A 15,593-nucleotide genomic window follows, 5' to 3' on the forward strand; every position below is an offset into this window, starting at 1 on the left:
TTTGCCATTAACCCATGTTTTAAATTAAGTTACGAAATAGTTTATATTTGAGGGCTAAGTGTAACAAATAATACTTGAAGGGGGTAAGTTACAAAATATACTTTAAAGCGATAAATGTTACATAAATTATACTTCAAGGGTACAAAGTGTATTTAAACGTATAATTAATGATTTTTAATATTTTCGTGAACCTTCATCTTTTTAGGCAATTAATAAATGGGAAAGTGACGTGGCTATAAGAAATGACATGATAGATTACTTTAACGAACAATTTGGAGACGATGGAATTGCATAGTTGACAAACCTAGTAATTTATTATTTTTTTAATATATTTGTTAAAAAAAACAAAGGGTTAAATACAATATACACCCCAAAAGTATATCATCTATAATACTTACCCCTTAAAGTATCAGTTGTAACACTTACCCCCTCGAACACAATTTAATTTGTATTTTAAATTCTAATACCTTAAAATTTTCTCTTTTAGTGAAAGAAATAACTAAAATAATAATTAAATTATACAACTAAAATATCTATTGAAAAATGCAATATTTAAAAATTTAAAAATATTATTTTGTGTTAGGTACACATTTAGTAAATAACATCTACTTGTTGTCGGACTAATTAATTCGAATATATTCATATTGATAAATTATAAGAAATCAATACGTAACAGTAATCTTAAGTATTTAAATTTATTTTAATTCATTAATTTCTTAAAATATATTTTCATTAATTATTATACAATATATATTCCTTTTTAATTATATTCCAACAATTTAATATTAATTACTTTTCTATTTTATATGATCAAATAATTATTAGATTGTTATGTTTATTATTATTTAAATTTTAAAATATAAAATAATTGATATTGAGGGGTAAGTGTGAGTAGAGCCCTAAATTCAATGTTTTTGTGCATCTGATGAGAGAGCAGTGCACCTTTTTCACTTGTTATTTTAAAATTAAGAACCATTGAAATTTTGACTTTTTTGACTTTAAATTTTAAAATAGTTTTTCCCCAAGAATTTTGGCTGCTATATTTAATTTTTTTATAGAATATATTATTATTTTAAAACTGTTAACTATATATATATATATATATATATATATATATATATGTGTGTGTGTGTGTGTGTGTGTGTGTGTGTGTGTGTGTGTTTTCAAACATAAAAAATTAATAACAAGCAAATTATTTCATTAAGTAACGATGCAATAAAAGTATTATTCCATAATTTGTTAAACATGAGATCATTATATAAAAGTTTCATGAAATGAATTTTCTCAACTTTAAAACCTCTAGGTAACTAATAGTTGTGTTTGTAGAACACATAATACTAAAAGGTCAATTTCGATCTAGGCTATACTTCAGGGGCGTAAAGTGTATTTAATCCAAAATGAATTCATATAATATATATATTTGGTAATTTTCATTATATTGATTTTCATTTGTTTTTTATTTTTCTAATATTTGAGGGCACTCGCGAACCATGGGTGGAAGACGATTACATCGTCTTCACAACAAAAAACAATCATTTTTCTCTCTACTGCACTCAAGCGGTTCGATCTCCAGGCCGCGGTCGAAGTTACAAGTCCGCTGAATATATAATATATATGTTCCAAGATGAAGAAACTCAATACTCATGTCCTACCCGAGTAAAACATTGTCTGTATATTCGTGCTACACTATGAGAGTCATGATGATTGTTGACGCATTGACCTACATCTTTGAGGTAGCATAATTGGTATTTCATTTTTCTTAAATGTTTTTTTTTGAAATAATTTCAAAGGTTACACAACTGATCTCACTAGTTTTGTTTTCATGTTCCTCTCTATCACCACCCCCCGACTTTGATTCATTAGCAGACTCATTAGTACCATATTCATCCTCCAAATCAAAGTTATAAAAGAAGAAAAAAAATTGTCAATGAGCATTTTCAAACTCTCCATAATCTATGATATAATTAAATACTTAGTAAACACAATTTTACCTCATTACTATTATCTCCATCTTCATCGCTATCATTAGACTCCGACTTTAATTCATCGGACACATTATAATCACCATATACATCATCCTACATTAAAGTTTACAAAAAATATTGTCATCGGAAATACAAACTCTCCATAATCGTTTGCATAATTAAATACTCGGAAAACAGAACTCACCTAGCTAGTTTTGTTTTCCTCTTCCTCCTCATCCTCATCAAACTCCGAGTTTGATTCATCCTCATTAATCAAAGTTTACAATAAAATAGTGTCAACGTAAATACAAAGTCTTGTTAGTTGACTACATAATTAAATACTCGGTAAACACATTTAACCTCACTAGGGTTGTCTTCCTGTTCATCGTCTTGAATAAACACCCACTTTGGTTCATCCAATTCATAGTCGCCATCTTCAGCCTATAAAATTTGCATTATATCCATTCAAGCAAGTTGGAACATTTCATCAATACATATCATACTTATCATTGTAGTCTCATTGTTGAATAATATATTCAAAAACTTAACTAACATGGTCAGTCTTGACATCTTCATCATGATTAGTCTCCAAATTTAGTTCATTAGATCAAATAAATTGTGCAATATAACCATTTAAGCAAGTTGGCATATTATTTGATCAAATAAATACAACAATTAGAACTTCTAACAATAAATTATTTGATAAGTTATATTACAAAGAAAATGCATGCAGTTGAAATTAGTTAGATGCAATTCTAAAATTAATGTATATGTGTTCCATTTTATTCTAGTATCTAGACATATTTTATTATTAAGATAGAAAATAAATTTTAAAACGTAGTAGAAATTCAAAAAATAAAGGTAATTACCATTTTGCACCCTTCAATTAGGTTAGGTGTGTTTGGAACCTTATACCCAAAAATTGCAAAAAACCTTAAATTGAGTTTTTCTGCTTGGCAAGATGCACCCTTCAACAATTTATGCTTAAGATTTTCATATAAAAAATGATTTCAAGTTAATTCAAAGGATAAAATGGTCTTTCGTCATCATGTCTTTAACGACAAAACACGCCCTTATGTCTTCTGCGATTTTTTTCAGCAAAAAAACTGCTCCCATTATTTTATTTTACATAAACTCAACGTTAAGAATCTTACGGAACATAATTTTTTTGTTAAATGAAAATATAAATCACAACGATTAAAAATTGAAACCACTTCTAATTTTGGTTCAAAATATCGATCCCGGCGTCTCTCCAATGAGCACTAAAATAATTTTTTTCTCTGTTAAGACACTTTTAAAACACTTCTTCTGTCAAACCTCGAAAAATGCCAATTACCCCAAAAAATAATAATAAAGTGAATTTGTAAAATTATATAACTCATGTTAAAAATGAACTGGGAGATATTTTGTTTTTACTAACATCGTCATCATCATCTGCTTCATCGTCAGGCTCTTCGTCACCACATTTACCTCCATTTGAGGCGCGTTACAAGCAAACCATCCGGTTTCCATCCAAACACACGAGAAACTCGCCGCCATTAAAATCCGGAAGGTCGCGACGAGGAACGCACTACCAGCAACACATCTCCAATCACCATTACCAAGGTGCGGGTGATTGAACAAGATAGTTAAGCAGATAACTAGATCATTGATATCATTATCAAGTGCCTGCATATAGTTTGTAAGAAATCAAGAAATAAAAATCAAATAAAATTAAAAAAATAAAAATAAAAGGCCAAAGAAAAATCTACTTTTTCTTTATTTATCTTTGAAATTTATTTCAAAAAAAAAAACAGTTAAAATTGAAGTATAGTACTACTTGTGATAAAACATTTAAAACATTTATGTTTACCGAATATTTAAATATGCAATTGATTATGGAGAGTTTATATTCCCGTTGACAATATTGTTTGTCAATTTTAATGTAGGATGATGTATATAGTGGTTATATTGAGTCTGATGAACTAAAGTTGGAGTTTAATGATAGCGGTAAAGATGGAGATAATAGTGATGAGACCAATTTGTGTTTATCGAGTATTTAATTATGTTATGGGTTATGGAGAGTTTGAAAATGCTTGTTGACAATTTTTTTTTTTTTTTTAACTTTGATGTAGGAGGATGGATATGGTGGTAATGAGTCTGCTAATGAATATAATCAAACTCGAAGGGTAGTGATGAGAGGAACCTGAAAACAAATGTAGTGGGGTAGGTTCACTACAACAAAACATATATGTTACGACATTTTATTTGAGATACTAATTTTGAGATGTCCCAAAAAGAGAGTATTGGGACTCTAGTTAAATTGTGTCTCATTAATAAGATTTATTAGGACACTTAAATAAAAGGATATTTTTAATTAAATATATTAAAATAAAAGGGAATATTTATTCCCCGTTATTTTGATTTTAGGGGACTTTTTATTCTTTCCTTTTGTTTCTCTCCACCTCTTCCGTCTCTTCCGTTCCTCTTCTTCAAAATCTTTTCCAATTTCACATCTATTTCGTCTAAATTATCAGACCTAACTCTGAAAATTACGCGGGGTTTTTTTCGTTTTCCCGCTTTTCTACCAAATTGTCCGACCTAAACTCCAATAATTTCTACAAAATTATTGGGCAGGTTGTGTGGGTTCGACTAACAGAGCTAGTCCTGTAATTATACGGTGACAATTGAGTTGTTTGATAACGGGTCAAGGGATTTCCTGCTTGGCCGCCAAGGTACTGATTCACTTCAATTTTTTTAGTCTGATTCTCTTATTTCATTCTTTATATCGGTCAGTTTTGTTGAATTATGTTGTTAAAAGAATTTTCTCTTGTCGGCTTTTTTTTTTCTTTTTTTTTTCTTCTGATTTTTTGTTTGGGATGGGAATTTGTTTGGCTTGCATTTACTGAATGTCTATGAATTTTTGTGTTGTTGCCTTGAGTTATTGGGTTGATTAAAATTAACCCTATGAAAGTAGGTTATGCTGTGAGAATCTTATAATTGTGCTCTTCACTGTAAATAATGGGTAAACATTCGGTGCTTTGGGTGTGTGGGTGTGGATATATGGGGGTAAAATATAAACTTTTTGAATTAACTTTGGGGGTGGGATTGGAGAAAGACGACAATGGAGACATGGTGTGAAATCATGTTTGTAGTTAATTAGGTGTGGTCATTTATGCAGTAGCTTCAGATTCTTTGAAATCTATATTGCAAATCATTGAATTTCCTGTACGATTTTGAAAATAAAAAAAACAATTATTGTATAATCAAACAACTCAATTATCACGTAAAATTAAAAGAACTATTAGTTCGTATTAGCAAGAGAACTAATAAGAAAATTAGAATACTTGGGTAGTATTGTATATTTGATAACGAAAATCTTGTATATGCATTTACATATTTTATTTTCTCAGTTTATAAATTCTAACTTTTTGCTTATATATTTGTGTTTGTATCAGGGAAATTACTGCTAATAACTTTAAGAACCTTTCAGTGCATCAAGTATTTATTTGAAGGTATGATTTTTATTTCATAAGTGAATGTTAAATTAGAAATTGCCTACTACTCGATATGTGTAATTGATGTGTAGTATTTATTTTAGTAGGCTTATAATGGATAAAAGTTGGATGCATAAATCAAGATCAACAATTGAATATAAAAATGGGTTAAATCAATTCCTTGATATGGCCTTTTCTAATGTATCTCTCGGTGGAAAGATCATATGTCCATGCAAATATTGTAAGAATGCTAAATGGGTAGATCGAGAAACGACAAAAGAACATCTTATTGTTGATGGGTTTATGAAAGGTTATACACATTGGGTTATACATGGAGAAGATACATCATCTAGTCAAACTACTTTTCAAAATCTAGATCCAATCAATACGTTAGATGATATGGATGGTTTGATAAATGATGCTTTTGGGGTCAAAGATTCAGATACATCTATGGATGAAGAACCTAATGAATCAGCTAAAAAGTTTTACAAGTTATTAGATGATGCTCAACAAGAATTATACCCAGGATGTAAGAAGTTTTCGAAATTGGCATTTATAATACGACTATTTCACTTGAAATGCATGGGTAAATGGTCTAATAAAACATTTACAATGCTTCTCGAGTTGTTAAAAGAGGCTTTTCCTACTATGACCGAGTCATTGCCTAAGTCTTACTATGAAGTACAAAAGATCATTGGGGCATTGGGACTCACGTCTACCAAAATTGATGCTTGTCCGAATGATTGTATCTTGTATTGGAAAGAGCATGAGAAAAGCACATCCTGTCATATCTGCAATATATCAAGATATAAACAAGGTGAAATTAATGAAGTTGCAGATGACGTTTCTTCTGTTAAGCATAAAAAAATTCCGGCTAAGGTATTGAGGTATTTTCCTCTTAAACCTAGACTTCAAAGAATTTTCATGTCATCTAAGACATCAACATTCATGCGATGGCACAAGGAAGAAGGCACTAAGGATGGAAGCATGAGACACCCTAGCGATTCTCCTGTTTGGCATTCTTTTGATCGTCAATATCGTGAATTTGCAAAAGATCCAAGAAATGTAAGACTTGGTTTAGCTGCGGATGGATTTAGTCCATTTAGAACTTTAAGCGTTACTCACAGTACATGGCCAGTCATCGTCACCCCATATAATATACCTCCATGGATGTGTATGAAAGAGCCATTTTTCTTTTTAACTTTACTCATACCTGGTCCGTCACCGCCTGGAAACAACATTGATGTGTATTTACAGCCTTTAGTAGAAGAATTAAAGGTATTATGGGAGGACGGGGTTGAAACATATGATGCTTCAAGCAAGCAAAACTTTAATATGCGTGTAGCTTTGCTGTGGACTATTAATGATTTTCCTGCATATGCAAACTTATCTGGTTGGAGTACAAAAGGTGAACTAGCTTGCCCATTGTGCCATAAAGATACATGGTCTAAATACTTATACAAAAGCCGAAAACAGTGTTACATGGGTCATCGTAGATTTCTTGATGATAATCACCCTTACAGGAAAGATGCCAACTCTTTTGATGGCACAGAAGAATATGGTCAGCCACCTATTCCTTTAACCGGAGATAAGATACTGGAGGACTTAGGCGAGTTAAATGTGAAATTTGGCAAAAAAGTTTCCAATAATCCAGCCCTTCCTTATAACTGGAAAAAAAAAAGCATATTCTTTGAGTTGCCATATTGGAAAGATATCACATTGCGTCACAACTTGGATGTAATGCACATTGAAAAAAATGTTTGTGATAGTGTCATCGGGACTTTATTGAATTTGGAAGGAAAGACAAAAGATCATGAAAACTCTCGTCTTGATTTAGAAGATATGGGTATAAGACATGCACTTCACCCTACTATTCTTGATTCCGGAAGAAAATACTTGCCTGCTGCATGTTTTTCAATGAGCAAAAAAGAAAAAGATATTTTTTTTGACATCTTACAGAATGTAAAAGTTCCAGATGGATATGCTTCTAATATTTCAAGGTGTGTGCAAATGAAGCCACAAAAACTTTCGGGTCTAAAAAGTCATGATAACCACATCTTGATACAACAATTGCTTCCAATTGGTTTGCGTAAAGTATTACCAAAGCATGTACGAACACATGTGATTAATTTGTGCACCTTTTTCAGAGAACTTTGCTCTAAAGTTCTTATTCCTCGAGATTTAGTTCGTTTGGAGGAAGAAATTTCTAAGACTCTTTGTGAATTGGAGAAAATATTCCCTCCATCTTTTTTTGATGTGATGATTCATTTAACCATTCATTTGGCATACGAGGCTCGACTTGGCGGACCAGTGCAATATCGTTGGATGTATCCTATTGAAAGGTAATTTAATTTATATTTTCTTTTAATTTTCTTAACTTTATAAAAATAAAATGTGAGTAAACTCATTTGTTCAAGTATCAGGTATTTATCAACATTGAAATCTTACGTGCGCAATCGAAGTCGTCCCGAGGGGTCAATTGCTGAAGCATATTTGATGGAAGAATGTTTAACCTTTTGTTCGAGATACCTAGAGGATGTGGAGACTAAATTTAATAAGATAAAAAGGAATGATGATATTTGTGGTGAGAGCACAGTAGAGTTTTCTATTTTCTCTAATCCTGGACGTTGTATTGGCGCAAGAAATTGTGTAGTTCTTGGTGAGGAAATAATTACCAAGGCACATCAATACATCCTGTTCAATTGCAATGAAATTGAGTCATACATTGAGTAAGTTTTTTTCACATAAGTTTTTTTTATACCATTTTTCTATTTTATTATGTATTCATATTGCTCATATTTTTGTACAGAGAACATAAAGGTATAGTAAAAAGTTCAAATCCTCGAACTCGGAAAAAGGATATTGAAAGGATTCACAGTGAAACTTTTGCTAATTGGTTCTACAATCATGTAAGTTAATTTATTTGGCATTTTTTATGCATGTTATATTTAATTTATTTTCAAATTAGTTGTTTACTAATTTAAATATTAAATTATATCAAACAGGTTGAACGATTATATCTTGCCGGAAACGAAGTTTCAACAGAACTTAGGGCCTTGTCTCGAGGTCCCAATCCAAGTGGAAAAAGATATCGAGGATTTATTGTTAATGGGTTTCGGTTCCATGTGAAAAGTCTCGAAATCAGGAGAAAAACACAAAATAGTGGGGTGGTTGTTACTGCTAAAACTAGTAGTTTTGCTAGCAGAAGCGACAATAATCCGATTATTGGAGATGTGACTTATTACGGGGTTCTAAAAGATATAATTGAACTTGATTATTCTGACTCAAGAAAAGTTGTAGTGTTTTACTGTGATTGGGTTTCAACACGGAGCGCTCAAAAGCAAGATGAGTATGGTTTTACATCAGTTAATTTTTCTCGAGCAGGGCAACATAGTGAGCCATATATATTAGCAAGCCAAGCACAACAAGTTTTTTATATAGAAGATCCGGTTGAGAAGGGGTGGCGTGTTGTTGTAAAGACAAAACCTAGGGATTCATTTGATATGGATTCGGTCTTCAATTTAGATGAAGATGCACTTCATGTGAATAATGACGCCATTGACAATGCACAATCACATGATGGAAATGAACACATTTGGATCAGGGAAGATGTAGAAGGAATTGTGGTTTAAGAATTTATCTATTTTTCTGCATATGAGCAAGAATTATAATTTAGTTTTGATATACGTTTTGCATTTAAATTTTTAATGTGCTTTATTTGTGTATTTATTGTATTTTAGTCTATTATATTTTGTTATTGCTCAAAATCAATTAGTTTCACAATTTTATTAACAGGTTAAGGTAAGTTGTCTTGCTAGATAACATTTTCTTTATTTAATAAATCATAAAATATTTTTTTACATTAACGTTTATATTAATTGCTTGTGCAGATAATGGCTCCAAACACTAGGCCTCGTAGCAAGCGTGTATGTTGTGAAGAGTTTGAGCAGCCTCAACAACTTTCGAACTTAAGCTCTCGAGACAAGTGTATGGCTCAAATTGACGGGTCTCCATTTTTTATTTTTTATTATAACTTTGTCTAGTCAGTTATATAATGTATGTGTTTGCAGGTCAGCGTGGTTTGAGTTCAATTCACGCTAAATCAGTTCGAACTGAAGTAGCTCTTTTGCAGCGTAATGAAACGATTGAGCAACCTAATTTGCATTCTAATTTAAACTCCCGACACAACAGTATGGCTCTGAACTTGTCTTGGTCAATTGCATTTTTTTATTTTTTTATTTTATGGTTTACTGGTGGATCATATCATTTATGCATTAAATTCCTCATTAAATTGTAGATCACTGTGGCACGAGTTCAATTCAGATTCAAGAAAATATTTTGCAGCATAACACAAGTTGTAATAGAACTACTTGTGATGTAACTGATGACCTGTTGGAAGATGAAATTGTGCGGATTAATGAAGATGATAATACAAATGAGATTGGTAAGAAAAATTTTACCGACAACAATTTCATATTTTTTTATTTTTTTTATACTTAGTGATCCTATAATATTAATTATTGTAGTCGTCAATAAGAAGAAGAAGGTAAGAGGGGCTACTTGTATGCCTAAGGTTTGGGGGCAACAACCAAATGAACTTGTGGTTGTTTCATTTAATGACCTTGGGCAACCAAATGATCAAGATAAGACAAGCACGTTGTCACATTTTCTGGGTACGATTGCGAGGAATGGAAGGTATTGCCCACTTAACTATGAAGACTGGAGATTAATGCCATACTCGTATAAACAAGAAATGTTAAGGATTGTAAAGGTAATAAATTATAATTTTCAAATAGTATCACTGTATATCTTCTTAATTATTTTATGTATTTTTGTAGGCAAGATTTCAATTGCCTCCTGGGCATGAAACTTATATTTTAAAATCCATAAACAAAAAATGGAGGAACTGGAAAAGTTTTGTGAAGAATTTGAGTATTGATCCTGACATTCCTATAGAGCAGCAAAAGATTGAAATTCCCGAGCGAGTAAATGAAGATCAGTTTAAGTCTTTAGTTCAATACTGGATGTCTGAAAAGTCAAAGGTATGAATTGCATACCACTAATATACATAGAAACCTTTTACTTACTTTTAATTAGTATGTATTTATGAAGTCGCATATAAGTAGTGTTTATTGGTAACTGCATAAGTAATTGTTTCTTGTACGTGAATTATTTTTATATTATAATTTGTATTCCTTCATTGTTTTTGCTTTCGGTTTAATACTAATAAAATATTGGACATGGTTTAGAAACAAAGTGAGAAGAACAAAGATACTCGTGGTCAATTAGATTTGCTTCACCACATGGGCAAGAAGAGTTTTGCAGTTGTGAAAGAAAAATTGGTATTATTTTCTAAGTTTAATTAATATGTATGTTCTTTGTTGTAAATAATATCTTTACTGTAATGTAATCAATAAAATTATTTATGTAGAGAGAACGATATGGAAGACATCCCACAAGAGCTGAGTTGTTTGAGGAATGTTATTATAGAGATGGTTCTTCTAAGAGTGACAAGATAAAAGAAGCTATCGTAAGTGCAGATATTTTTGTAACTTTTATAATCGAGATAGTTCATCTAAGAGTTGCACTCTTCAAGTATTTTCATTTATATTGTACATGTTTGATGTACAGATATTTTTGTAACACAATTAAATTTATTTCAGGTTAAAATGAAAGAATTAGTTTCACAAGATTCTCAAAATTCAAATGACAACCAAGGTACGTATAATCCTGATGATTCTTTTGCAAAAGTTATGGGCAAAGATAAGAATGGGCAGTTGCGCATGTACGGTTTGGGAGTGACACCAATTGATGTTTATGGAGAAAAACCTAGTCGTGCGGCACTTCTTAGACAAGCTATGGAATACAAAACAAAATTTATGGAAGCGGTGGAAAAATACGAGACCTTGAACGCAAAAATAGATAATCTCTCAGCACATGTTCATGGAACACAATCGACGAGGCAGACTGATGGTCAAAGTACGCCACTTACATCTCCAAATCAAGTTGGTCTTGAAAATGCGCCGCTCACAAGTTCCAATGGACAAGATGGTTCTGCATATCACCCACTAGTATTTACAGGTGAACAAGTTGATGCTCAAAGTCCAACATTTCAAAATAATCAGCGTTCACTAGGATCAACTACTTCACGTGCAATGCAAATCAAGGTAATAAAATAAGAGCATGAAAGTTACAGTAATTAGATTATACTTGACATACTGGTGGTAATAAAAGTGTCATGCACAGGTTGGCTCGTATGTTGTCTTGAAAAGTCTTGGGAGTATTGATGAAATTGTTGCAACTGGTGTAGTGGACGAGATGGATAATGTGAGTGTAAATGGGACAAATTTGGGCACTGATTTTTGTCTGGTTGTCGTTCAGCACATGGTAAAAAAAGATGCAAGATTGATTTTTCCATACAAGCATATTCAGACAATTGGAAATGCTCTTGGAGTACCTATAGCTTGGCCATTGTCATTGGTAAGTTTGAGTCTTAATGACGCACATTCTTAGTGTAGCTCGTTTTTTATTGACATGCATAGTATGATTAATTTTTTTTATGAGCTATTGCATAATACAAATTTGATAACTTGTTTTATGTTATTAATTAAATATGTATTCTTATACGCGCAGGTTACTTTGGATGATGAATTTCATTTTTGATGCACCGTTGGGTATGATGGAGCTAAATTAGATTTTTCAAGTATGTAGTCATAGATTTTAGAATGATTAGTTAAAGTCGGCCTTTTTTTGTTAGTGAACTTGTACAAGTATTGAACTTCGTGATGCTATGATATTGTTGACTTGTTTTGAGGATTGATTGACATTTTGAACCAAATCCAGTTGATATTTTTTTCCAATTGATAATTGAGGATGTTATGTTTGATTTGGTGTATGTTATTTTTTTTAAAGTAGTTTCAATGCATAATTGGTATATATATTTGTAGGGAAATTTTTTTAATTATTATTATATTTATTATTTTCCGGAAAAATTTTAGGACATTTATTTATGTCCATTCAATAAAATCTTTTGTGTCGTAAAATTTGTATTAGGACATTTCTAAGTGCCGATAAAAGTTTTTCAATCCGTAAAATTTATGTCTCAATAAGAGTTTAATAGGACAATTGTTAATGCCCTTATAATTATATATTGGGACGTGTGTAAGCATCTTAATAATAGATTTTATGGACACATGTAAGTGTCGTGAAAAGATTTCCAGAAAAAATCGAAATTAATATGGGGTATATATTAGTGCCTTAATAACCCTTTATTGGGACACATTTAATTGCCTTAAAAAGGAATTTATAATGAGACGGATAATAAGTGCCTCGTGACCTATTGCAATGCACAACTACGTGACATATAGTTTATTTGCCCCAATAAGTCTAAGTGTCCCAAAATACCATATATTAAGGCGTTTTTTTGTGTCTGGAAAACAGATTTTTGTTGTAGTGGTTGTGTTTTCCGAGTATTTGATTATGTTATTGATTATGGAGAGATTGAAAATGTCCGTTGACAATTTTCTTTTTCTTTTTAACTATGATGTAGGAGGATGAATATGATTGTTATGAGTCAGCTAATAAATCAGAGTCCGAGGTTAGTTATAGAGAGAAACAACCAAAGCTAGTGAGGTCGGTTGTGTTTAACGATTCTTTAATTATGTTATTGACTATCGAGAATTTAAAATGACCGTTGATATTTTTATTTTATTTTTTTAAAACTTGGATGTAAGAGGATGAAGATTGTTATACTGAGTATGCTAATGAATCATGATCAAATTTGAACAATGGAAGGAAGAGAACGACCAAACTAGTGACGTAAGTTGTGTTTACCGAATATTTAATTATGCAATCGATTATGGAGAGTTTAGTATTCTCGTTAACAATATTTTTTGCTAAAATTTGACGCAGGAGGATGAAGATGATGATTGAGTGCTATGAGGATCATCAAGTATTATGAGGATAAAATAATAATTTCTTGTTAGTACTTTAATTTATTTATTTTAGTGTAACTTTTGGACTTGTATAATGTGTGAACCATGCGTGATAGACAATTTTTTTTAGAAGTAGAACTGTTGGACTTAGCTTGACAGAGTATTTTATGTTGTGAATTCTCAATATATGATATTAACTTAAATATTGTTAGGTATGTTTGATGCAACAATCATATATTTTCTTATTTATTTTATACTTATTATTCATTGTCTATGTTACTAGTTTATCTCTTCAGTTTGATAAAAATGACATGCTCCTAGTTTTTGTACTTATTTAGTTGTGATGTGACCAATCTCATATCTTCAGTGTGAACCAAGATTGTGCTTTCTTTTCATGTTTTCAGTTCTACCACGAAACATTGAGCTCGGAATAATGGTTCTTTGCTTCTACAATGCCTTAGAGAACCTTATTTTGAAATAATATTAGTACTAAACAATTTTGTGCGTATAAGTAAATTATTCATGAATAAAATATGTGTACTATACGAAGCCAAAGAAGCACTCATGATTTTTATTACTACTGTACCACCTTCACCTCCATTTGAGGCGCGAAACATGCAAATTATCCGGTTTCCAACCGAACACACGAGCAACTCGCCGCCATTCCAATCCGGAGGGTCGACGGCGAGGAATGCACTACTGGCAGTAAATCTCCAATCAGCGTTACCATTGTGCGAGTGATTGAACAAGATAGTTAAGCTGATAACTAGATCATTGATATCATTATCGAGTGTTTGCGCATAGTTTGTAAGAAATTAAGAAATAACCATTCAAGAAAAAAAATCAAATAAAAAAAAAAAAAAAAAAAAAAGCCCAAAACAAAACCTACTTTTTCTTTATTTCTAAAAACCGTCTAAAAAAATTAAATACCAATGATGCTACCTCATGCATGTAGTTAAATTCGTCAACAATCATCATCACTCTCATAGGGTAGCACGAATGTACGGTCAAGGTTTTACTCAAGTAGGACACGAGTATTGCGTCGATTTCTTCGTGTTTGAACAGACAGATTCAACGGACTTGGGGCTTCGGCCGCGACCTGGAGATCGAACCGCTTGAGTCCGATAGAGAGATAAATGAGTGTTTTTAGTTGTGAAGACGATGTAATCGTCTTCCATCCATGGTTCACGAGTACCCCCTAATATTAGAAAAACAAAAACAAAATGAAAATCAATAAAATGAAATTAACAAATATATTGTATCAATTTTTTTTTTTTTACCAAATATATTAAAAAACTAATTAAATTACCAGGTTTGTCGATGATGCAATTCCATCGTCTGTCAAATTGTTCGTTAAAGTAATCTATCATGTCATTTCCAATAGCCACTTCACTTTCCCATTTATTAATTGCCTAAAAAAATCAAGTTTCAAGAACACATTAAAAATCATTAATTACATGTTTAAATACACTTTGCACCCTTGAAGTCTAATTTATGTAATATTTATCCTCTTCAATTATATTTTGTAACTTACCTCATTCAAGTATTATTTGTAGCACTTAGCCCTCGAACATCAACTATTTCAAATTTTAAAACATAATAAGATCCTTAATTTATCTTGACTTTTTGTGATTGAATAATTGAAAAAAGAAAATCAATTAAAAAGTCAATGCAATATTATAAAATTTAAAATCTTATCTCTCTTTGGTAAAATAAATAAAATAACAATTTAATCCTATTGGGTCATATAAAATCAAAGGTAACTAAAATTAGATTATTGAGCAAAATTTAAAAAATAATATATATATATATATATATATATATATATATATATATATATATATATATATATATATATATATATATATATATATTTGTCTTGGTTTACACGAACGGCTGACAGTTCAAGACATCGTGTTCACTACTCAGCCTAGTAAATCTGATGTAACTTCACTACGGAAGGTTCAAAGCTATAAGCTATCTATCCCGATGCAATACTATTCGTGGAAACTCTAGAGAGAATCGCAGCCCTCGTTTTTATTCATGTGGGGGATTGTTGGGAAAATTAGTTAAAAGTTGAGTCGTGAACAACTTTTGATCACTATTAATGTATGGTTTATTTAATTATTTAAATCAATATTTTGATTAGATTAATATATAAACAAACCAATTTGTGGTGAATGGAAATTACTAGTCCAAAATATGTTGAAACAAGGAAA

General features: G+C 31.2%; 2 protein-coding genes across 2 annotated transcripts; both read left to right on the forward strand.

Annotated features, from left to right (window-relative positions):
• Positions 1-4,357: 4,357 nt before the first annotated feature.
• LOC105958084 (uncharacterized) lies at positions 4,358-12,324 on the forward strand. Its single transcript, XM_088811900.1, has 12 exons — positions 4,358-4,678; positions 5,402-5,458; positions 9,331-9,427; positions 9,511-9,630; positions 9,738-9,884; positions 9,967-10,211; positions 10,279-10,482; positions 10,690-10,782; positions 10,872-10,970; positions 11,104-11,607; positions 11,687-11,920; positions 12,074-12,324. Exons 3-12 carry the CDS (start codon positions 9,334-9,336, stop codon positions 12,101-12,103), a joined length of 1,770 nt encoding a protein of 589 aa, XP_088668026.1. The 5' UTR covers positions 4,358-4,678; positions 5,402-5,458; positions 9,331-9,333; the 3' UTR covers positions 12,104-12,324.
• LOC148765753 (uncharacterized) lies at positions 5,552-7,786 on the forward strand. Its single transcript, XM_088811901.1, has one exon. It carries the CDS (start codon positions 5,555-5,557, stop codon positions 7,784-7,786), a length of 2,232 nt encoding a protein of 743 aa, XP_088668027.1. The 5' UTR covers positions 5,552-5,554.
• Positions 12,325-15,593: the final 3,269 nt, after the last annotated feature.

Source organism: Erythranthe guttata, chromosome 13 (genome assembly GCF_056151865.1).
Source record: "Erythranthe guttata isolate IM_541 chromosome 13, IM_541, whole genome shotgun sequence".
Lineage (NCBI taxonomy): Eukaryota > Viridiplantae > Streptophyta > Magnoliopsida > Lamiales > Phrymaceae > Erythranthe > Erythranthe guttata.

Bases quoted from the DNA above. Each gene is read 5' to 3' on its own strand.
- LOC105958084 (XM_088811900.1), top strand. From the start codon at position 9,334: ATGGCTCCAAACACTAGGCCTCGTAGCAAGCGTGTATGTTGTGAAGAG. The intron at 9,885-9,966 runs GTAAGAAAAATT...TAATTATTGTAG, and splicing joins TGATAATACAAATGAGATTG to TCGTCAATAAGAAGAAGAAG. The intron at 10,783-10,871 runs GTATTATTTTCT...TTATTTATGTAG, and splicing joins CAGTTGTGAAAGAAAAATTG to AGAGAACGATATGGAAGACA.
- LOC148765753 (XM_088811901.1), top strand. From the start codon at position 5,555: ATGGATAAAAGTTGGATGCATAAATCAAGATCAACAATTGAATATAAA.